The 24,600-nt window shown below is 34.4% G+C and overlaps 2 protein-coding genes across 2 annotated transcripts in view; one reads left to right on the top strand and one right to left on the bottom strand.

Moving 5' to 3' along the window:
* Positions 1 to 5,459: 5,459 nt before the first annotated feature.
* LOC123529296 (zinc finger protein 761-like) lies at positions 5,460 to 7,090 on the bottom strand. Its single transcript, XM_053547159.1, has 2 exons — positions 6,653 to 7,090; positions 5,460 to 6,510 (listed from the first exon to the last, which is right to left on the bottom strand). The coding sequence occupies exons 1-2, from the start codon at positions 6,895 to 6,897 to the stop codon at positions 5,460 to 5,462; spliced, it is 1,296 nt and encodes a 431-aa protein (XP_053403134.1). The 5' UTR covers positions 6,898 to 7,090.
* A 1,902-nt stretch (positions 7,091 to 8,992) lies between these two features.
* Positions 8,993 to 24,600, top strand: part of LOC123555855 (ficolin-2-like) — a 31,776-nt gene continuing 16,168 nt past the window's right edge. The window contains exons 1-8 of the mRNA XM_053547158.1: positions 8,993 to 9,013; positions 12,322 to 12,348; positions 13,289 to 13,321; positions 13,596 to 13,628; positions 16,311 to 16,395; positions 16,801 to 16,913; positions 23,045 to 23,107; positions 23,568 to 23,664. Of these exons, the coding sequence (XP_053403133.1) occupies positions 8,993 to 9,013; positions 12,322 to 12,348; positions 13,289 to 13,321; positions 13,596 to 13,628; positions 16,311 to 16,395; positions 16,801 to 16,913; positions 23,045 to 23,107; positions 23,568 to 23,664 (472 nt within the window). The remainder of the gene's footprint in view (positions 9,014 to 12,321; positions 12,349 to 13,288; positions 13,322 to 13,595; positions 13,629 to 16,310; positions 16,396 to 16,800; positions 16,914 to 23,044; positions 23,108 to 23,567; positions 23,665 to 24,600) is intronic.

Here is a 24,600-nt window from a genome sequence, read left to right as displayed (position 1 = left end):
CATAGCAAAACAAATAAGTCAGGGCATAAAACTGCTCCTTTGGGTACACCATACCTCCGTAGGCTCCCATAAATAGTACGTGCTACTTATACAAAACATATGTGCTACTAAGTTCAAACGTCACATGATAAAAATACGTCACTTATTACTTCCATATTACAAAGATTACTTACTTAAAAGACTAAAGTTAAAGTATGAAATGATATGAAAAGTATATGATGAAACATTATAGTAATGGAAATGATAAACTGCAGCCATTATTTACAACTACAAATTAACAAAATTCAATATAAATCAAACGTTATATCATATTTGGCATCCATATAATATCTAATGTCGTACACTACAACGGACATTAATTAGATGTGCTATAGACTGGCACACAATTACAAATTACAATAATATATTACATGGTACTAGACTTGCCATATAGATTTATACATAATAATGAAATGTTTGACATAAGTTTTTGAAACAAAGTACTTTATAAATATCATGTTACAAATTTCAGTACAAATTTTACATCTTATATAAATGAAACATTTTAGACTCCTCTTTCGAAATAATTTACAAAAGTCTGAAAAATTTAATAAATTATCCTAACATACCGAAACTAGCTAAAATCACATGCCGAAAAGTAAATGTTACAGAATTCTGTAGAATGAACAAAAATTTACCAAATAAAAATCGTAATGCAAAAATCATACAAAAATCTAACAAATAAATTTCTTACCTCGATCGAGCATAAATTTCTAGCAAGAAAATAATTCAGACATAGATTCGTCTATAAAGTCGGAAGGTGGTGTGCGCAAGGCATATCTAGTCCAGTCTATTTAAAGGATAATGTCCCGCCAAATACTAAATTTCATAGGATTCACGGCTAAGCCGTGGACTCCGACTATTGTCATTTTCACGGGATTCACGATATAGCCGGGGAATCTAACTACTTTGGCGCGAATTTAAATTGACAATTTGAGGCCCATTATAGTGGTTTTGGGGATAAAAACATAAATTACTGAAGTTTATAAAATATCAACTTTCTTATTACTGAACAGAATTTAATGAAATTTACATGGAAATTTAAGTTATGAAATACAGAAAAACATGAGAGGTATTTCATGCGTGAAATCTGACATTTACCTCAATAACTCAAAAATTTACAAAAAGATGATGCAATACCTGCATTTACAATACATATAAAATAAGGCCCGTATGTCAATTTGTGACACCCGTACACTCCCGTATATTAACTCTTTTTTCGCAGTGTTGGAGACCGTTTGTTTCCCAGAGAATGCTGCTCGAAGCACGCCAAATTCGATAAAAGAGTGCCAGGACTTTTTAAAACCGAGTACGAGGGTGACGAGATGATAGGTCTCTGCTCCAAGACCTATATCGTCAGCAAGACCGTGACCTCTAAAGCCACCAGCGCCGTCTTAACCGCCGCAAAACTCCTTGGAAAAGCCAGGGGCGAGAAACCAAAGAGGCTACGCTCCCGACCTTTGATGACCAAGGAGTGTAAATTCAGTTCAAAGGGTGTCTCTAAAAGGCGTGTCCAGGAACCCCTTCGCATTTTTAAAAGCGTGTTAAGGACTGGCAAATCCGCCTCGGGACATAACAAAGGTTTCCGCGTGAGAAACAATGGTATCTACAGTTACAACCAGACCCGGTGCGGGTTTTCTTATTTTTATTGCAAACGCCGTGTGTTGAATGACGGCGTACACACAGTACCCCTAGACATTGTGCTCTGCCCGAAGAAATCGCAAAAAGAGCCAGAACCTAAGGAGGACTTGATTGACAAACTATCTGAGGATGAGTTATTAAACCTCCTAAATTAATAGCTCGTACCAGTAAATTCTTATTAACGAAGTGTTTCAAAGTAGGGTCCGTTTACGTTTTTGTCAATGCTATTTAAAAAAATGTAAAAGCTGTTTTAAAAAATGTTATAGACGTTTAGATATTTGTCAAAGTTGATTCAGTTTTTGTACTTTAACATGTAATTTTCCGTAGAGTCCGTTTACGTGTTTGTGAATGCTGTTTAAAAAAATGTAAAAGCTGTTTTAAAAAATGTTATAGACGTTTAGATATTTGTCAAAGTTGATTCGGTTTTTGTACTTTAACATGTAATTTTCCGTAGGGTCCGTTTACGTTTTTGTCAATGCTGTTTAAAAAAAAGTAAAAGCTGTTTTAAAAAATGTTATAGACGTTTAGATATTTGTCAAAGTTGATTCGGTTTTTGTACTTTAACATGTAATTTTCCGTAGGATCCGTTTACGTTTTTGTCAATGCTGTTTAAAAAAATGTAAAAGCTGTTTTACTATAATTGTTCTGGATATTTAAAATTTTGTAGATATTAATTCATGCTGTTTCATCTGTGTATACTTGTCTTAAATAAAATACTTTATTGACTACGTAAGAAGGCTTTGTTGATCTGTTCTACTTGAGAACCTGGTTTTGTAGACAGTAGTAGTAGTAGTACGTAAGAATATGAATGTTAGCGAAGATAATACGCCCGAAAGCGCGGTGTTGCTTAACTTACCTACACCAGACGAAGAAAACCGATCAGAAGGAGAACGGTGGCATTTGTTGGGAACTAGGGTACCCCAGGCCGAAATAGTATATTTTTCTCAGATGATCATAGTATACGTCATTATCATCACTTCGATCATCAACTTATCGATACAGAACGGTTCTACGGAGTTGTGGAAAGTTTACTCAATAGCTGTATAGGATACGCCTTGCCCAGTCCTAAGCTAAAAAAGTAATGTCTTTGATACCGTTCGAACCCTGTTCAAGCATCACTATCAGTGCGCAGACCGGCGCTGGAAAAACTAGATGGGTATACCAGTTTCTGAAACAACTCAGGAGCATGTACTCAGGAGAGCCTCCCCAACAAATTCTTTACTGCTACGGTATCTATCAACCCCTATTTGACGAGATGGAACGGAACATACCCAATTTTACCAGTAAACTCATTATAGTGGACGACTTGGCTCACGAAGTCGTAAAGAGCAAAGATATGTTATTACTGTTTACCCAAGGAACTCATCACAGGTTTGCATGAAATTCGTTGTAATTTTATATTCGCGTGTTTTCTTTAAGTTCGTTTTTGTTCGTTAATTATGCCAGTTCTGTAAATAGTAATACGATCCTTCTATTAAACAGGAGACTCTCACTTATTCTGATGACGCAGAACCTATTCCAGAAGGGTAAACACGCCAGAACTATCGCCTTGAATACTTGGTACTTTGTACTCATGCAAAATACGAAAACGCCTTCTGGCATGGGCTGTCCGATGGCCCATAAATAGAGGGCATTGGCGTCGTAGCCCACGATCTTCTGACATCGTTTACCTCCCCTGATTTTCGTCTTTCCGGCCTCGTGGTGTCTGGTGAAAATGATGGAAGGGCCTGAAATAAACGGGCAAAATGTCGTGACCTGTACGCGGATAATGTTATCAACAACAACAACAATAACAGCAGCAGCAACAACACGATATTGTCTTTGATGGTGTCGTAAAGGTCAGCGTTTCTCTTGTCGATCAGAGCAAACTCGGCCCGTTGGTCTCTAGCCGACTGAAACAGGAGTTGACGAGCGATACCAGGGACGCTCATAGCCGACTTTAGAACGTCAATCCCTTTATTAAAGTAAAAAGTCTGAAGGCGTTCCACGGCCGTGACAAAGGGTCCAACATCCAGATTATTGTACCACACCAGGAAGTCCTTGAACGTACCCATACTACGGTCTGTCCATACTTTTTGACAGTAGGCGTAGTCCTCCTCGGAGATGTTGGTACCTTTTAGCGCGCTATAGAAGGCCTCGTGGGGAGGTAACTCTGTGCAGTCTAATTTAGCGACGCTATCCAACCATTCGTAGGGGAAGAAGCCTTTGGCTTCCTCGACCCTATAGGCTTTCAGGAAACCGGCATAGGACGTGCCCGGAGCCAAAAAATGACTGATGTCCAAGAAGCGAAACTTGTCGGTAGAAATACAAGCGTAGGCACTGGCTTTCTTGACCACGAACCCGTGCTGTTGTTCGTGCATGTTCAAATGCTTGGCCAACTTCTGTTTAATCAAACTGAGGTCGCTGAGAAAAAAAAGAACTTCTTCTAATAATATCTGTATGGAAAATAAAATGACTACTGAAAATAAATAAATAAAAATTGTAAAGAAAATAAACGAATAAAATGTTAATGCTGCAAGTATTTACCTATTGAACCCCAGCACGCGTAGTTGTGCCAAGTAACCTTCGAATTTGCCGTAGATGTTTTTCAACAAGGCCCGTGTCATGACGGCTTCCGGATCTGTCTCTTCTAGATTATGCATTTTTTCTTTCAGCTCCGACAAGTAAGTCCCCCATTTTTGCTCGACCAGTTCGGCGCAAGACATTTGAATGTCAGTCAACAACTCTACCATATCGCCCACCAGTTCATCCATGTCGGCGTTGATCAGACATCGAGGTTCGGTATGACCTTTAACGTTAGAACATACCGAGACGCTGATAGGACGTGCTGGTGGGACCAGCTTTTGGGTAGCTTCCCCTTGGAGTTTGACTAGCATACTCTCAAAATCGAACACGGCGAACCAAGGGAATGTCCGTTCGTCTTTGGGCACGTCGATGCCGATCTCCGCCAATTGATCGAACACGGTGCGCTGTTCTTTGTAGAATCCGTCCGGGTACTCGAATTGGGTCTTCTTATCGCAGACGTTTGTATGCTTTACAAAATTGCCATGATGAGCGAACATCCGGTCGCACAGCTCGCACCTGAATGTTTTGGCGTAATTGGCAAAATTGGAGATGTACGAACAGTGATTCTCGTACTGGTTGATGTACATGGTTGTGGTGTATCTGTCCGTAGACTTAAATACGGGTACCGCTGAACCATCTTCTTCCAAACAAAACATGTGGACGTTGACCTCGAAGCACTGTTCGAACTCCGGAAGATCTTGAAGTTGAACGCCTCTAAAACGATTTGTGATGGGCGCGGGGTTGCCCAATATTTGCTCGTATTCGTTCTCCGTATATCTGATCTCCCATTGGTCAAATAGATCTTGAACTCTGTCTAATGTACCGTAACGGTGCAGACACAGACACCGACAGAGATTGTCATTGAAAGGCCATTTTGTCACAGGATCCTTGTCTAGTGGTACAATGGACTTACATCTGGTCACGTATATAGGCAGCTGTTTGGCTACACCCAGGGTAAAATTCGTGTTGTATACTTTAACTCTGATATTGGCCAGGAGCACGAGTCGCCATTTGGTATCGGGTCTTTGTTTCGCCATTTCCGCCATAATGTCTAACGCCTCCAACTTCTTTGTAACTTTGGCGATATTGGCGCGCCTAGAAATCAAGATGGGGGAGTCGAACACGGTAACATTATCGTAAGGTCGGAAATAACGGTATCTTCCGGTTTCCACGTGTCTCATAATGAAACCAAAGGCCAAGTTTACTTTAAAAGCCTACTGTTGACGATCGTAAATCCCTTGAAGGGCTTGACCAATATCCCAAATACGCATGCCGGGGAACATGGGAATGTTATAGATGGATTCTACGGGACCCTCTCTGTATCTTTCCAGAATAAGAGCTCTGTTGGTCCTGTAGCAATCTCGAAGCCCTTCGTCTATACTCCCGTCAGCTTTATTCCAAGGTGCTTGTCCCTGCTGAAAGCGTTCAGGATGCAATCCGGCACCCACCTGGTAATGGTGTCGGGTAGTGTGGGCGTGCAACTCTTGCCTGTTCGGAAACTGAGCTGGGCAGCGGCGACATTTGTATGTACTAGGACCGGCTCTGGGACTCGCGCCGTGAATGGACCGGCCTCCCCCGTGTTGCCTGGCGTTATGTACTTGTAGATGGTTAGAGTTCTGGAAAGTTGCGTCGCAGCGCCGACAGTTATAGGTAGAAGGTCCGGGCCGAGCAGACGTTGTTGTTTTGCGAGCAGCGGATTTGATTTTATGTTTAATTTTTAAATGAAACTCCAACTGTCTTGCGGTTTTCAGAACCTGGTCGCAGTGCTGACAAGGGAAGGTCACGGGTCCGCTACACTTCGTTTCGTGTTTAACACGGCCATCATTTCGGGTAAAAGACTTCCCGCATTTATGGCACGGGAACATTACTTTATCGTGCATACTTTTCACGTGACTGTTTAGGTTTTTCCTCAGGCTAAAAACCTTGCCGCACTGATCGCAGGTAAAGCCGGTTTTACCGACATTACCGGATCCGATTTCATTCTCGGATAACTCGGCGTCAGTTGGCATCACTTCCGAATACTGATTAAAAGGCGCTGTTCCGCGACATTTAGATTCGTGCTCAAGGCGCTCGGTATTCCTCTTGAAGCTTTTCCCGCAGTTATGGCACGGGAACATTACTTTATCGTGTATACTTTTCACGTGTCGGTTTAGGTTTTTCCTCAGGCTAAAAACCTTGCCGCACTGATCGCAGGTAAAGCCGGTTTTACCGACATCACCGGCTCCGATTTGACCTCCGGTTACAATATTGGTTGAAATCTCATTTCTGAAAAAATTGATAAAAGGTACATAAATGTAAGCGTGTAATGTTTTTAAAGATCAACTGAATGAATGAATGAATGAATGAATATATCATAACTCAATACATGTCTGAAATTTCTACAGCAATGATTTAAAAAACAACTTACAAAACAGCGCGTGGTTCAGTATCCGGGTACTTTTCAGGGGATTTCAACATATTTAATAAATTGTCCGCGTCTTCTTCGGTCCATTGAGGGTACAGTGTCTGTATTGAAGGCGCTTCGTCCTCGATCAGTTGTTGTAAAACTTCTTGTACAAAGGGCTCCTCTTGGAGTCCGTAATCGATCATAAATCCATAAAATTGATCAGACGAAACGTTTTGCTCCAGGAGCGCTCTTATAATTTCTTCCATCTTTTATCGGAGCTTAATTCTCTTACCAATTCATCCAGTCTTCCGGATTACAGTTACGGCAACGAAGGGCACCGAGCTGGTTGTAGTGGTCTTCCCTTAAATAACAAGGAAGGCCTTCTCCGACTGAAATAATAATAGTACACTTTCAGCGCATTGATTTCGACTTATTAACATTTTTATAGTTATTGTAGGTACTTTCCGAGCTTTGATTTAGACTTATTACATATTTAGATATTTAATTACTTTCGGCGCTTTGATTTTAACTTATTACGTTTTTAGTTATTAAGGTACTTTCAGCGCTTTGATTTTGACTTATTACGTTTTTAGTTATTTAGGTACTTTCGGCGCTTTGATTATTATACATATACTTACTTTTTCTGGGCTATTTTCGCAAGACAGTATCACGCTTTCTTCTAATAGATGATAACTGTTGCTGTTATCTGGTTTAAAACGTTTTATAACAATTGCAATTCCTTAAAGTAAAGTTATATTTATTTTACAATTAAAAATCCACCCGAAATACCGGTGTTTATAAAAAGGGTCAGGAAAATAACAGCTTTTAAGGCCACACCAAATTAAAAAGTTGTTCATAGGATTGGCCTCTCGTATATTTTCATAAACGTAAAAAACTAAATATTTTTTTCTTTTTAGCTTGTGCTCACCCCATTGAAAAAAAAAATGTTGTTGCGCTACATTTTAAGGACGTAAAAGTGTACAAAACACATAATTTCTGTTCTAGAATATTCTAAAGTGTTCTTTATTCACAAGAAATACACACTGCGTACATACATCGTATATATTTAAATTTAGTCGCATTAAAGTTATTTTCCCTTAACTTAATATAGTTACGCCACTTGCATCATGTTGACAAGATGAGTTGCAACCAAGAATTTATTACTTTTAATTTACATTATTTTGGTAAACACTTATTGGTGCATGTCACTTTTCTGTTTTTCTTGTCAGAATGATCAGCATTTGTGACGAAAGTTGTGGGTAAATAAATTTACATTACCAGCGGTGTTCAGACCAATTTATATGTTTGAATTCCCCAATCTCCGAGTAGATTGATTTAAATGCGTATTAATCACCATTTCTTCTATATCTAGCTATTCCTCCCTAAACCCCTTCACTACAACCGCCCCACAAATCTGTGTCATGATTATGGTCTAAGGTTATGCCTTTTCATATATGATATATCATAACATCATTTAGCGTTTATTTAAACATATTGAAATGCATCACAACCGAAAATTGCTTTATAAAGCATTTACAAAAAAACACTATATGTACAGTAAGATGCGTGTAAGATAACTTTAAGGAAGAAAGATAAATTATAGATCCGTATCAATTTGGTTTTTAAATATTTCTCTCCCTTTATTCGTTATCGAAAATTTTTGCGCGGAATGGACGCCCGTTTAATCAAGAATGTTAACCTCTAACTAGTAAACTATTGAGTTTTCTGCTAGTTCTCTCCCTTTGCTCATTCACGATTCAATATGATTATATACCGGATAATATGTTTGACCTAGTCCACGGCGTATGGCTGGATAGCATCGGCAGCCAAATATTACAAAAAGGGTGTTATCATGTTCAGGAATTAAGTCTAACGTTATAAAAACGTACTTATAAACGTAAATATGAAAATAAATAATTTAGGAACCGGGTAAAGCGAAAAGGAATTAAATTAATGAATGAACGGACAAATAAGGGAATAAACTTGTCTGTTGTGATATAAATAAAAGGGTTGAGATCAGAGTAGTTTTATGCCTTAATGGACATGTAACTAGTGGACTGTTCAAAGGCGGGTAAAGGGTAATTAAATAGATGGACAGTGTATTGCAGATTGTCTACCATTATTTTAATTTCCTATACAAAACATTGCAAGTTCTGTCATGTAGCAATAACTGGACAGAAATACGGCAACTGTATGAGAAATTACGTACGGTAGTACTACCCAAAGGCGATATATCGTACGAGCCGAATTCAAAAATTTTGTAATAAACTCAAAATTGAACCTGATGGAGGCAGGTGGTGGGCACATACAATTATTAATATATCTAGGACTCCCGCTTTCCCCTTCATTTTTATCGCAACCATGGACAAGACACAACATCAAGTAAGTTAATATATTTCATAATTTCAATATATTAGACTAGGATTCCGGTAATATATTTGTACGGTATTCAATCTATTAGAATATCGTGTAATATATCGATTATTACCATACATTATAAGATGATGATTTTGTAGAACGTATTTTAAAATTTGCTTACCTCGTGAGGGCTATAATCCATTTATTAATAGTTCGTAGGGTATTACTTAATACACGTATAAATTCTTTTATCCAGGATTCCGAATCGGTAAAAATATATTTTATATCCGCGTAAAATCAGGGTCTGTAAAGTGTTACTGGTCAAACTATATATGAGTTTTAGAATTCAAAATAGTCGTATTTATACTCAGTTATGTAGCGTTAGGACGGATAAAGTATATTCATTGGATAATGACTTCTAAAATTTAGCTTTCTCTGCCCAGCAATTGGGTGGTTTGAAATAACGTATATCTGTTGTCATTAATATTAATATATATCGCGTCTTTTAGGAAGCGTGGCGTCGTTTAGTATGATTCACCGCGTCCGTTTCCACCCTGGGATTGGCTCGTATATAAATTAAATATATGATTAATAGAGTCTGCGAATAGCCCGTGGGTTATGATTCATAACTCTTGTGGCGTTATTTAGCGTCACCGATTTAAGATTGATTCTTGAATATGAATCATACAGTTTATTACCAGTGTATCGATTATGAGTAGTAATTGCTGTTATGATTCATAACTCTTGTGGCGTTATTTAGCGTCACCGATTTAATGTAGAGTGCCAATTTCGAAAAATCTGTGCAGGCAGGACAAAAGTACCAAATTTTGTACAACGGTAGCTTGGGACAATATAAGACTTTTGGCTGTAAGGGCCAAGGTCACACCTCTTTGGAATTCTATTTCAAGAACATTCAAAATGGCCGCCATTAAAGCAAATAGCTATTTTAGTAAAAGTTAGTTTTTATCTTATTCTTAATACATATTTATGTTTAAACTGATTCATGCTTACTGTTAGGGTCAAATGATGCATTTGCATAAAGTTAGGTCATGTTATATAGCTGCATAACGGTCTGTCTATACATTCGTCCTTACGTGTGTTAAAAATGTCTTCTTTTTTAAAACCATACACTTTTACGTGCATACATCATAAGGCATGTAATGTGCTGCTTGATCTCGATTGATCTAGAGGTGATAAATAATGTGTAACGACTTAATTTATGTAGAAGATATGTTCCTTTTTGTTTTGTTCGTCTGTCTGTCTGTCTGTCTGTCTATCGCAAAATCGTGTCCGCTCTGTATTTTTAGTCATAGTGAGACCACATGTGGAACGCAACATCAGTTTTATAGTACTGTTGTACATTGTATATCAAATGATGTAAAGGCAGCATTTCATGTTCGCTAGTGCCTCAGATGACATGCAGATGGCAATCCAAGCTCCCATATGATTATGCTATTTATAACAACTCTGTTCAACCTGCTATGCATAAACTTGTAATAATGACTGTGTGAGAATTACTAATACTGTTTTAATGTATAAAAGGGTTTTAGCGGTGTCGAGGTTGAAAATTAACACCAAGTGTAAGTTTTCTGTCACTTTTGTAATAATATGTTATATTCTATTGGCATTGGATTCTGATGCTCTATATAACTTCAGGCCTATTTTAGAAATGTAAACATGGGTATTCCCCATTTTGCAAGTAATTATACAGCTAAGCCTACATCTTCTATTGTATCGGCTAAATATATACAGTTAAGGATGAAAATATATAGCCTTCCTTTCACTACAAATTATATCATCAGAAGTATATGCACCTTTATGACATATTCCTTAGGAATAAATAAATGGAAATACTATGCACAAAATTCTAAAGCATAATGAAACAGACAAAGCCTTGATTGCAGCATACATGTATTGCCTTTTAAATACTTTGAAATTTCCCATTTAGATCAATGACATCAATTCCTTCTTAAACGACGACAACACAAGCACTTCTTTCAGAACTGCACCTATATTTATCCTTTTACATAAAAGGGAGGTGATAAAATAGAACGGACTCAATAATGCTTTCTACTTTGTGAATCATATTTTAAATACCTTTGAAAAATATGTTAATAATAAAGTATCAAAGACAAGATTTAACAAGTTATTGATATATCTTATGTTCATAACAGCACATGCAGCAGTCACATAATAAACAAAGCCATTATGGCCCTTTAAGCAGTTAAAACAAATCGTTTTATACATTCTTTTTGCATTTTAATAGGGTATTTCAGGAACAGTCACTTGAATATCACAAATAACAATAGGCATTTAACAATTTATAGAATAAATAATGTCAAAAATCTTTAAAGAAAACTCCGATTTAGCCAAGACAGCTGTTCTGAGATATATGATTTTTCGGCCAAGGACGTTACCCCGGACAGACGGACGGACGAACAAATAATAACCTGCTTCACCCAAACGTTGGTCAAGAATATTGTTTTCCACTGCACCAATACATAATTAGAGTCAAGTTTTACATTACAGGGCTCATCTAATAGTTATAACAACAAGTATACTGTTAATAAACGGCATTTTTGACGTACAAACAGACGGACTTTCCAACAGACGAACGTGAAAATTGCCATCACTTCATGCAAATGCATCACTTGACTCTAAGAATAGGTATGAATCAGTTTACACATAAATAAATATCAAGAATAAGATAAAAACTAACTTTTACTAAAACAGCTAATTGTTATAATGGCGGCCATTTTGAATGTTCTAAAAATAGAATTCCAAAGAGGTGTGACCTTGGCCCTTACAGCCAAAAGTCTTGTATTGGTCCAAACTACCTCTGTGCAAAATTTGGTACTTTTGTCCGGTCTGTCTAGATTTTTCAAATTTTATGAAGAATTGGAACTAAGCTGATTGATTATTGAATATGAATCATACAGTTTATTACCAGTGTATCGATTATAATTAGTAATTGCTGTTATGATTCATAACTCGTGCGGCGTTATTTAGCGTCACCGATTTAAGATCGGTTATTAAATATGAATCATACAGTTTATTACGAGTATATCGATTATGATTTATAATAATTTCTGTAGCTAAATTTAGTACGAATAAGACTACTAGAAAGGGGTAATTGAATCATACAGTTTATTACCAGTGTATCGATTTATGATTCGTACGCAGCGTCCTAATATTTAATAGATCATTTATTGGGGATATTTAGTATCTATCAAAGATTTTACCCCGCTTTCTGTTATTGCTACTTCGAGATTTTCTTATATATTATAAGAATAATAGTACAATGTACTTATTTCATTTTTCTTTTCTTTCAGATACGCTCTTTCGATGGAGAAGTTATTGTAAGCATTCAATATTCGTCACTTTTAGTTACGACTGCTATCATTATTTCATAAATTATAATGCGGTATCTTGATTTTGGTAGTCATAACCTTATAAACCATTAATTATGTATCAAAGAAATAGAAAAGGAACGCGTTTGACTTAACATCTGTTCCGTCTTGTTCAGGTAAAGTTTATAAAGAGATTAATAATAAAATTGTACAAAGAGTAAAGTTATAATCTTAATTGTAAATATAATGTCCGTATCAATAACTTGAGTACGTTATGAAGCAAAAAAAATTACCTTTTCAGATGGTGGAGGAAGATCAATCCACCCCTCGTTTAGAGGGGGGAGATGTAAGTAGTTGGCAATATTTTATTATCGTTTCAGCTTTATTCGCGTATAATTTAAAAATATATCCAGGAATATAGGGGCTTACTACCGATATGTCGGTTACTTCATAAAGGAGTGACCCGAGAAGGTCTGACTTTAGTAATGACTGGTTACTTTAGCATAATGAATAAAATTCCCGCGTGTAAATACTAAATTCCTAGCGTTTAATATCACGAGTTAATGATAATGTTCAGTATACCCTACCGTAATATAGGAGAACTTAACACGGATGAGAAATTCTTAACTATATTTCGTTCACTTTCAGGCTAGGCGAACATTATTTTCGCCGATGAAAACGAGTACGCCCGTCACCCCCGGTTCCAGGGACACTGATGCTACCGGGTCATACATGGAAGTAAGCGCTTACTTTATATAATGAATGGTACAATACATATATATATCAAACCTTCATAATATGACTACCATTTAGCACTAATTATGTTGATATAATGTATTGCTAAATGAATTAACGTAAAATATAACTTTTTAAATCCGTTCCTTCGTAAATTAACTGGTTTAAGTTTACGTTCATTCCACTTAAACATTGTATTTCGTACTATTTTCAGATGTCAAGTATCCCCTGGAGGGATGAAGAGTTGGTAAGAGTTTTATCAATTTTACTGATATATCGAGATTGTAATTATTTTCAGATGTCAAGTATCCCCTGGAGGGATGAAGAGTTGGTAAGAGTTTTATCAATTTTACTGATATATCGAGATTGTAATTATCGGCCAGCGCTTTGATTATGTTGATATAATGTATTGCTAAATGAATTAACGTAAAATATAACTTTTTAAATCCGTTCCTTCGTAAATTAACTGGTTTAAGTTTACGTTCATTCCACTTAAACTTTGTATTTCGTACTATTTTCAGATGTCAAGCATCCCCTGGAGGGATGAAGAGTTGGTAAGAGTTTTATCAATTTTACTGATATATCGAGATTGTAATTATCGGTCAGCGCTTTGATTATTGAATTTTCTATACCGTTAGGTCAAATATTTGATAGGAAAAAGAACGCTAGGCGGGAATCGATAATTAGGTCGTAAATATCCGGTCGTTAGATTATAAAGAAAAATTAATGAGTTTACCGTTATCTAATAAGAACGGTTTTAGGAAATAATGAGTCAGTCCCGCTAGATGACGTCGTGGTTGAGTAATGACCCCGGGCGAGTCATAACCTTGACCAATTACGTAACCCTTCGGCTCCGATGGCTCCGGCTGCAGACTGCAAGCACTCTCCAGATCTGATACTTATATACTACTGGTGGGGGGGGGGGGGGGGGGTCAACCTCTATATGATGCCCATCCATCTGGGCGTACCAGATGCTTTAAGCACTGATATTGGCAATTGGGGTAAAACGAACACAAGGGGAAGGGTGCGATCAGGACTGTTTATTACAATAAGGCTGTTATTATTATTATCATTGTCATCATTAATATTGTTATAATAACTATTATTATCATTATAATGTACAGGCGTGTACAATTATTCTTAATGTATACCGTAAAACTGATACTTTCATACATACATTGACACCAAAAATATTAATCATCTGATCAATATGATCATCACAAATATTGTGGGTTCTCTTTTTCCTGACATTTAATAATCAGGTGTATTAACCAAGAGGGGTGGGGTTAAGTGTTGGGAAAGTGAGAATCTTTTGTTTATTGGTGGTAATTGTCAATCTGCTGAAAATTTAAATGTGGTGCAAAATTTAGTTTAGAAAATTCTGATAATTTGGTCTGCAGAAAGCACGGATTTATAACCAAGCAAAATATGATCAAGTTACTGTTATTTCATTCTTGATGAAATGCATATAATATAATCTCTGCCCGTATTTTCGTAAAGGATATACTGTCTGAGACAGATATTTTTAAGATCTTTTCTAAGATAGAAAAAATAATAGGGAAAAATATCTTAGAAATCCAGTCTTTATCTTAAATTTCCAGACGAGCGTCCTTAAGATTTCATTACTTTTTTCTAAGATACTTTTACGATTCTTAGCCCGTTTATGTTTAAGATTTTCAAGGATAGCAACTAAGAAAATTTCAATCTTAGATGAAAGTTTTCAACCTCAGAATTGTTCAAAATAAGATAAAAAATAGTCTAAGAGTGCACGAAAATATGGAGCCTGAGCTAAACTGATGTTATATGGATTGGAATATTTCTTGAACAATTTAATACTATACTGTGAAAATAGATTATCATTGAAGGAATATGATCGAATATCTTTCATTTCAATGACCGAAGGAATAGCACATATGTGATTAACTCATGATAATCAGATAAAGAGATATTTAAATGAAAAAGAAAAGGTACATCTTTCTTTAAGCATAAATTATCATTCCATGACTAGAGTCACAAGACTGTATTCATCACATAGACACATTCTTTTTTAATTCATAAGTATTTCTTTTATAGAGAATGTACGTGTATACATTTGTATAGAAAGAATAAAGATGAACAATTAAATATTTAGTGTATGATACATATAGTAATAGAACAAGTAAATAACAATATCACCAATAAAAGAAGCACGTACTTTCAATAAAAGGGTTGACTTTTTAAATTGATTTCATAATTATATATTCAAAGATGGTCGTAGATCAAATTTCAATATTCAACATTTAAATCATTTGAATGATCTTCAAATTAGAACACAGACAGTTTAGAATTTCATATCACATTTGTGATATCTTTTTCGCAATTCGGTAAAAAATAAAGATAAATATGTTAAAGCATTTTTCAAAATTAGTCTCCAATACTTATCTAAATAAATTAAATAATACATAAATTCACCTTAAAATACATCATAAATAATTAAAAGGTTAATATATATACACTTTTCGTCGCAAGGCCGGCGTTCGGGCCATCACGTGATCACTCGATGTCACGTGATGGCCCGAACGCCGGCCATTCGACGTCGTTGCGCCGAAAATGGAGGCTGCTAGGTAACACAGTCTGGGAGAGTAGTTAGGAAAATGAGCGATATTCAGGTCGTCAATGGGTGAAATTTTGAGATAGATAAGACAGTTATGCGAACAGATTATCAGTGATAAATAAACAGTGTTTAAGACAATGATGAGATCAGATTATCTCAGATATGAACAGTTGTTTACTTGTTAAAACAGTTCAGTTCTTAGATCTACAATATTTTATGTTTAAACTAGATAAGCTTATTGTGTGTTAAGATTCATGTGTACGTATTTCTTAGTGGCATAACTATTTATTACTTTTTTTTTAAATAATACTGTATCGTTATGGTAACTATTTAGAAGAGTTTTTATTGATTTACAAGACTTAGTAATTCATTTTCTAAACTTGAAATCATATTCATTTTCTTTTAAATAATTCGCCTATAGTAAAGGCGAAACTAACATTTAGGGGTCACCAAGTTTAGTTTAAGTATGAGAAATGCCATAGTGGTATCTTTTCGGCGTGCTGATATTTTATCATAATTATGAAATGTTTCTAGACAGTTGTCCTTAAATATACCGTATTAGAATATATCATATACGAATTCCAATATTATAGCTTGAGAAACTGTCGGCAGTTGATATACATAGATACATCATACTTCACAGTTTTGCTATTTAACCCTGATCTCTGAATTAGAAAGGAAGGGAGCACCACTTCAGCTACAGAGCACCTTAGCTTCCGGGCAGAGCTGTAAGATCATGGGTGTCTCTCAATTTTGGCAATTACGATTCTAACTTATTATTATTAAAATTATTTGATTTCTGAAAGGCTATTTCTGAACTATGGATATATTAACTGACAAAAGAAAATTTTTTTTACTGTGCATCTATAGAGAGAGAGAGAGAGAGAGAGAGAGGGAGAGAGAGAGCGGGCGCTAATCAATAACATCTAAAAAATGTCACTTTTGCCGGTAAATATTGCATAATATATTGATACATATATATCATAAAATTTGTGAAACATAAACGATGTATGCGAATTTTGGATTTGAAATAAAGATTGTATTGAAGTTTTTTTTGTCGTGTCATTTTTATTTTATTTATACAGTTTCACTGGAAATACAAATCTTATGCTTGGCAATTATGTTTATACCAGCTGGAACCGCAACCACCAAAGGACCAACCGATACGGATGCTTCGGCATTCTTTCAAATGATGAACAACTGTGAGTTTTTTAGAACTGATGATGGAGACAGACTTTATGAGAAAGTAAGAACATTTCTTTTCTCTCAACAAGTATAAGGTAGGTCGTCTACTTCTGAAATAATTTCTTTTATGAATATTCTGTTGGTGACATAATTTAGTGCGTAAAATGATCGATTCAAACTGATTAAGGGAACATATTACTTAAACTTGTAACTGTCAGCAGCAGTTAGATTTTAATACATTAATACCAATTCTGAAATTTTCAGTGACCGAAAGAGTGTCACCTAATATACAAAGCGCTGTTCAGAAATATTTAAATGCAAGTATAGTGTTATGGTATAAACACCGTGTTTGCTTTCTCGCAAAAATGAAAAATAAACAAATTTCCTTACCAAATGGATAGTACTTATTGACTGAATACCTGGCCATTTCAGTAAGGATTTATGAAAACCCTTCTGTCAGTTTAAGGATTCTACTTCGAACGCGGAATTCAAAGCCTAAAACAACGACTTAAACATCTTTCCGATGACGCTTTCCGAAAGAGTTCTTGCAAATTTAACGACGGGCATATAATATACGTCTAAAGCATACATTCCGTTCATTTCAAAAATACAAATTTTAATATTAAAAAAATCAACCCAGTATTAGTTGATTCATAGCTCATTCCGGTCACGAAATAATCGTTTTTAAGTATAAAAGTGATATTACATCTAAATAAAATAAAGGCTGATATTGAAATCGGTTAACCGTGATCAGGCTGTTGGTGTAGTCGTTAGTGAGTTTGACTCATGCTAGAGACTTCGCTAGAGATTACAGCAAGGTTGTAGGTTCTAACCGTACGATTCAGTATGTCAGAAAAACATACTTAAAACAAAAGTTGTGAGGTATTAATATATATTTCGTTAACATAGGTGCATTAATTTAACACTGCTTTTATGTACAACACACTGTCTTAAATATAAAGAAAATTTGGAGAGTCACTAAATGAAATCTGTAAAAAAAAACATGTGGAAGAAAAGAATGCAACCAAGAAGAATAATAATAGCAGTCTTGGTTTGAGTGGGTCTGTTCATTAGAGGTAATGAAATGTCAAATACCTCTCACGCCCCCTAGCACCGGCTTAAGCATAACGCTATTACACATATGTACTCCATGATCCCAAAAGGACCAGAAAATATAACAACACTGAATCCAAGTACTGAGAGATCTTTTACAGCCGCCTCACAGCACTTAAAAATTGCTGTTGTGATAAGTTAAAAGATGCTTTTGAGGCAAAGAATGCAACCTAGGAAAGTAGTAGCAGACTCGGTTTGATTGAGTCTGTACATGAGAGGTATGTGCATAATGTGAAATGTGCACAAATATTGAATTTGATTTTCTTTCCATAGAATAATTATTTGATGTTCAACCTCTGGTAAAGGTGCATATGCTCTCCAGTAGTGTTTATATAAAAAATAGAATAGATTCATACTAGATATTTGTTAACAATTTCAGAAACCTAGCGCGGTAGGTTAAACTTAAGACTATGAATCGAGAATTTACGTGTTTAATTGTGTATATGATAATTTGATAACATAAACAATTGTAAATCAAATCGAATCAACGCTCACTTCAATGGCATAACATAAATACAATAGAACTATAGATTCATATAAAAAATCTTTGAACTATCCGAAAGTGTGACCCCTTCCTGCAGTCCTATTCCTAGAATCTAAGGAATAGATCATTAAAATGACAATTCGTTAATAGCGTAATAAACATGTTTTATTTATTGTTCTTTTTTTCTTTCTGTGGTTCAGTAATATTTTGCCAAACCTTAAAAATGGAACATACATACATTACATCATTTAATTTTAGCAGACTATTCCGTTTTAGATGTTGGAGGTTAGGGCGAGAATTCACCATTCTGCTACGTAATTTAAAACAAAAAAGATACACGGCTGTATATGAAAGCCATGACAGATCTACTAGAAGCATTTGATCAGCCAGAATGTAAAGCAGCCATTAAGCCGATACAAGAGGTATATCATTTATTTTTATTTCTATTTTTCTTTTTGATGATGGAATGTTTCTCATTCATCATCCGCCTTTAAAAATATCACCCTGGCATATTTTACATTATGGCGGTTTATTTTGCGACAGCTTTTACTCGTTACAGCAAGAAACATTACAATCGATCTGGAATTAGGCATGCATTGTTTATCATTTGAAAATGATATAAAAGATAAAATGTAATTTATATTGAGTAATGATTGAATATGGCTTATTCCCTTTCTTTTAATGTTTCACTGCCAAGATCATCTAATTATTAAAAATTCACAAATAGAATTAAATATGAAATTTCGCTATAATTTCAAATTCATAACATACCGATTTTAATGAGAGTGTGAGCCATCAAATTAGTTCCGTTAAACACAAACATTTTAGTTTACAAATCGTTAAAATTTGTCGTGCAACTTGACAAGATAATATTCTGAAGCTATTTCATTGGTGTAATTATGGTATGTGAACAAGTTAAACACAAGGAAATTCATTGATGCAAGCATCAAAGACGCCGCCAAGTGTTGTGTCTGAAGTACATCTATTGCAATATGAGAAATCACCTAATCATTACTTTATTAGTCTGACTGGCTACAAGTTATCAACATTAGCACATAAATCAATATATGTTATAAACTGTTTAAAACATGAAGAATAAACATGATAGAAAAGTTTTACCATGCAATACAAATCCTCTACCTGCAATGACATTAACATTGCGAGTAGGTGGTCCCTTTACATACAAAATTAAAGTAATTATTTCACTAAGGTCACCTCCTGTGAAAAGTTATATGCAGGAGCGTGTGTATGAAGTTTCACAGAAATGCAGTTTGTTGGGAAATGAGGAAATGTTGAAATTATTTCAAAGTTGTGGTTCACAGAAACCATTATTTTTATTATCATGTAATGTAATGAGTGTTTTCTATTTACTGATGAAGTTTTATGGACCGTAGATGGTATATCTGCGGTGTGTTCTATTTATAGAAAATGAGATAGGAAAGTAGGTCATGCTAAGAATAGAAATAGAAAACTTGATTTACAGAGTAACCTCCCTTATCAATAAATCGGATCAACATTTTTGACGAAATTGTAAATAAAAAAAATATGTTCTGCTCTACAAATAAGGAGAGGAAAGACAGACAGCATTGTTTTAAATCACATAATAAGTTGCATTACATACATTTTTTATGTTTTCTTTTTGCCATTTTTTGTTTATTCACTGAAATGTATTGTGCAATATCGTTGATCCTTTTACAAACTATTCACTGTGTTCAGTTTATCACTCCGAAACTATTCATTACCATCTTTACAGTGTCCGAAATAAAAGTGTATCCCATATACTCGACACCGCCTTCAGGGCGGCGTCGAATAAGTCATGTCCACCGATATTAGATATCAAACAGTGGTTACTGCCTACGGGATACATTTTCTTGCAATTTACACGAATTTCTATGTAGCTTTTTCCATATATACGTTTTGATAAATAGTCATATAATTACAGATGGAAGATCAACTTATGGTGATGGTGTCTGTTCCTGATGAAACTTTCAAAACAATGGCAGAAAAGGCCTTATGTTTACAAAATAATTTTCTTCGTACGGCTATAGATTACAACAAAAAGACGATTTGCCGCTGAAACTGAACGAAACAGATACGGAAATAGAAAGTATTAAAGGAAATCCATCGCGATATGTAAAATTTATAAGTAACTATGTGAAAATTCATTTAATAAATGTAATATACTATCTGAAAATCGTGTTTAATATCAGCACATTAATCGTGATATATTTTAAACATTCAAAAATGTTGTATTTATAACGGTTACGTTCTTTGTGGTGAATATCCAGTCAATTCATGCATTGCATGTCTTTCAAATATGACATAAAATTGTTCTTTAAAGATCACAGCTATTAATATTATTATTATTACATCATACCAGATTTAAACACGTTCAAAGGCGCTTTACATATAGCAAACGCTATATATAGCAAACGATTGATCACATATGGCATAAAATTTGAGACGTTCAAACAAAATGCAATAATTTGAAAATATCATGTAAGATTTTGTTTATTTTTACATGTTTTGCTGTGTACTTAAAGAAATTAACTCTTCATTCAAGATGTGCCATTGGCAACTATAAGGTACTACTAGTTCTATATGTTCTATACAATGTAGATAAAAAAAGTTTTTCAACTTAACGATTTTCTAATAAAAATAGGATCGTCTGCTTGACTTTTGTGCAAGACTTATCTGAAATATTTTGACCTGAAACAAGTGTTTGAAATTAGTATTTATGCGAAAATCACTATTTAGTTGACACTTTCACGAGAAGAAGTATTTTACAATGAAGATTTTAATGAAACATATACAGTAAAAACTTTCAAAACTGGACCCTCTAAAATCCGGAATCCCAAGTCCTTAGTTTTTCTCTTATAAGTTCGATTAAAAAAGCACTCTGAATACCGGAAACACAGAATTCTAAAAACCGCGCGGTTGTTCATGGACACAAAGGAATATTATACATAATACAAATCCTCTGAAAACCGGACAGTAAGTTTCAAAACTATGTGTATTATAACATAGAATTGATTTGTTTTACCAACTAACAAACACAAATATTACCAAGTAGGTGTGAATATCATTTATCTGTGGGTTTGTATTTTGTACATTAGCTATAAAAGATAAGCTTATAAAGTACAAAACATTTTATTCTAATAGGGAGAAGTTGATTGATCTATTTGTGATTTTTCGTAAAATTAAGGGTTTTTTTTTTTTAATATGAAAACGATTCTTATTTTTATTTTTATTCTTATCAATTATTTTGGTATTAATTATTAAATATCAATATTCACATGATGCATGTTCCATGATTTGTAGGAGCTAGACTATTTATATCACCACAATAAACAAAACACTCTTTTTTATTATAAAGTATCATTTAAGTGCTGTTTTAGTTTAAAATAATTCAGTTTTATTAAATATATAACAGAGATATACAATACAGATTTGAGAAAAGAAAAAACCTATAAGACATTGAGCATGATACAGTCAAATGAAATGAATCAGAATATACATATATATCTTGTCTTAGAAATTTGTTCAAAATCCTCTGAAAACCGGAATCCTCTGAAAACCGGACTTTTGACTTGGTCCGGACAGGGTCAGGATTTTGGAGTTTCTACTGTATTTCTCAAATTAGTCTATATTGTCTATCATATGGTGAATAATACGTTTAAGCAAATGTGTTTGATTTCTCTTATTTGCCCACGGGTAAAGAGATGTGAGGGTCTGAAACTGATTTATTAACGTATTTGTGTCAACAGTTTTAGTTTTATATTTACCAAGTGACATTTCCGTTTTATTTCTTTTTTCTCTCTTTTTTTTCTTTTTTGGATAAATTTATGCATACGCTACTATAATAAAATAATGCTCAAAACGAAAAGCATTTGTTTTACTGCATTTCTTCAAATAATTGAAGAATATATAATGTAACAAAAAGAATATTTCACTTGTAACTGTTTCGCGATAACACCAGACCTCATTACTACCTTAAAATTACCCTCGAGCCTGATGTTTCTATCTGCACCCTTAACAAGAGAAAGATTCTTATATTCGTTTGATGCCATTATGATTTTTCATTACCTTTACAGGGACTTAAATCGCGAAGAGAATACAAGAAAGAGAATCCAGAGTATTAAGAAGCTGGAACAAATTAAAAGTCTTGCTTCGAAGATGAAAGAACATAAAACTATGTCATCAGAATTCAAAGTCCAGATACAAAAGGTTCTGTTATGGTTTATATTAATATGCAATGTAGCATACTCCATTTAAAACCTTTTGTATTTTATGATTTTACATGTATTAACGTTTTCATATAGTTTAACTAACGTTAAAATAAATGAATATATGTTTGTAAAATTTGCTTATTCATATATTATTATACAATGTTTGCGCCAAAAAGCGTACAAAGTAGAAAATTGATCTCGTTAAATCGTCTCCAGATTCAAACAAATTTTATCAGATTCGACACGCATTTATATATAATTTCTTGAATTTTTCGAATCAAGACACACTTTAGTTAGTACTGCATATAAAGTTAAAAGATGAAATAAATATTGAGGGGTATTTGCTCATATTTTGTAATTCTTTAGATAAATGAAGAAACAACACCCGAAGAAGCTGGAGGTAGTGAAAATCTTGTTGATCTTTTGTCGGTAAACCATATTTTACATTACTTTTATTTGTAGCATATATAATCATTAAACCAAGTACAAAACATGTGTGAACATTGTTATACTCATATGCAACCTTCGTTAAGAACGTTGATATTTTTCTGGTCTCAAATTTTTTATTCCGATCGAAATGCTGTTCGTATAAATCTAAATAGTTTTTAAATTGCACTGTGTTGCTCCCTGTGTAAATTTTTACGTAAGTAAGCGTATGCCCAAACAACTTTTGCAGCACACATTATATTTCTTAATCACTCGAAATAGGGCTTGTATCTATTTAGGAGGGCAAAATGTATACTTGCAATTACTAATTATTTCAATAAAGCTCAATCATAGAGTATCCGTTTAAGTGTGGGACGTACGGGGTTCTATCCCTGGCCGCGTCATTCTAAACAGTTTATTATATATCATATACCTATAATCTTAGATGTTTTATCTATTACAGGAGAGGGTATCGGCTATTACCTATCAAGATGCAAAGAAAATTCTTGTCAGTTTATGCAGCAGTATCCCAAAAGAAATGAAATGTATGAAGATTGACAGTATAAACAGCTGTGTTTGCGGAAAGTGCACATGTCGTAAATAACATTTGGTATGAGTTGATAACTAGGAACCAGTTGCCAAATAGGACTAGTTTCGAAATGTTTTATTCTAACATCAGGCATTCAATAACTGGATTTGGATTATTCGTATAATTATGTTTCATGTCTAGGAGTAGTCATGTTTGACGTAAATGTTTATAATGATATCTCGCCTGTTTCTCAATCTTCGATTAATCTGTCAGAACATTTAAAATGCGTTGCATATAACGACCTTCCAGCTTTTAATGTTGGAGAAAGACCCAAGATGCGCTTTCGTGCATTATTTCATCACGAACGGGTACCTTTTCAGTATAATGTTATTTATTATTCTATGGTCACGTAAACACTGTGTATGCGAAATAAAACTATAATACTAAATTTAAAAAAAAATAATTAAATATATTCTTGTTGTGTAATCAGAATCTGTCTAATCCACTGAAAGTCTTATTTTTGTTTGTTTGTAGTCATACAAGTATACAATGAATAGAAAAGAATAATTTATGGTAATTTCATTAAATTCAATAGTATAGATATCTTATTTTAGAGCACAGAGCAGACAGGTCTCCTTAGTCAAAACTGTAGGGGAAATAATCTAATAGTAAACACTGCCATTCTTTTATGGAGTTCGTTCCCCTATTTTGCATAACTGGAATAAGTTGCTTTTGCCAAAATATAAGTTATTCTATTCCTATTCGTTTATTCAATAATTATTTCCACTTATGAAACAAATAACCTCTGTCTACGGTCACTACACTCTCTCTTGATGCAAAGAACGTGAGTTTGAATGCTATCCATGTATATTAGTTTTTATAACTCAGATGTTTTGTTTTATATAACAAAGCACATTGCTTGCAATATTTAAACATTGAAATGACTTTAAACGTATAGCACAACAAC

The sequence above is a fragment of the Mercenaria mercenaria genome, chromosome 7 (genome assembly GCF_021730395.1).
Source record: "Mercenaria mercenaria strain notata chromosome 7, MADL_Memer_1, whole genome shotgun sequence".
Lineage (NCBI taxonomy): Eukaryota > Metazoa > Mollusca > Bivalvia > Venerida > Veneridae > Mercenaria > Mercenaria mercenaria.
The sequence above is the reverse complement of the archived record's forward strand: the minus strand, read 5'-3'. Positions and strand labels throughout refer to the sequence as shown.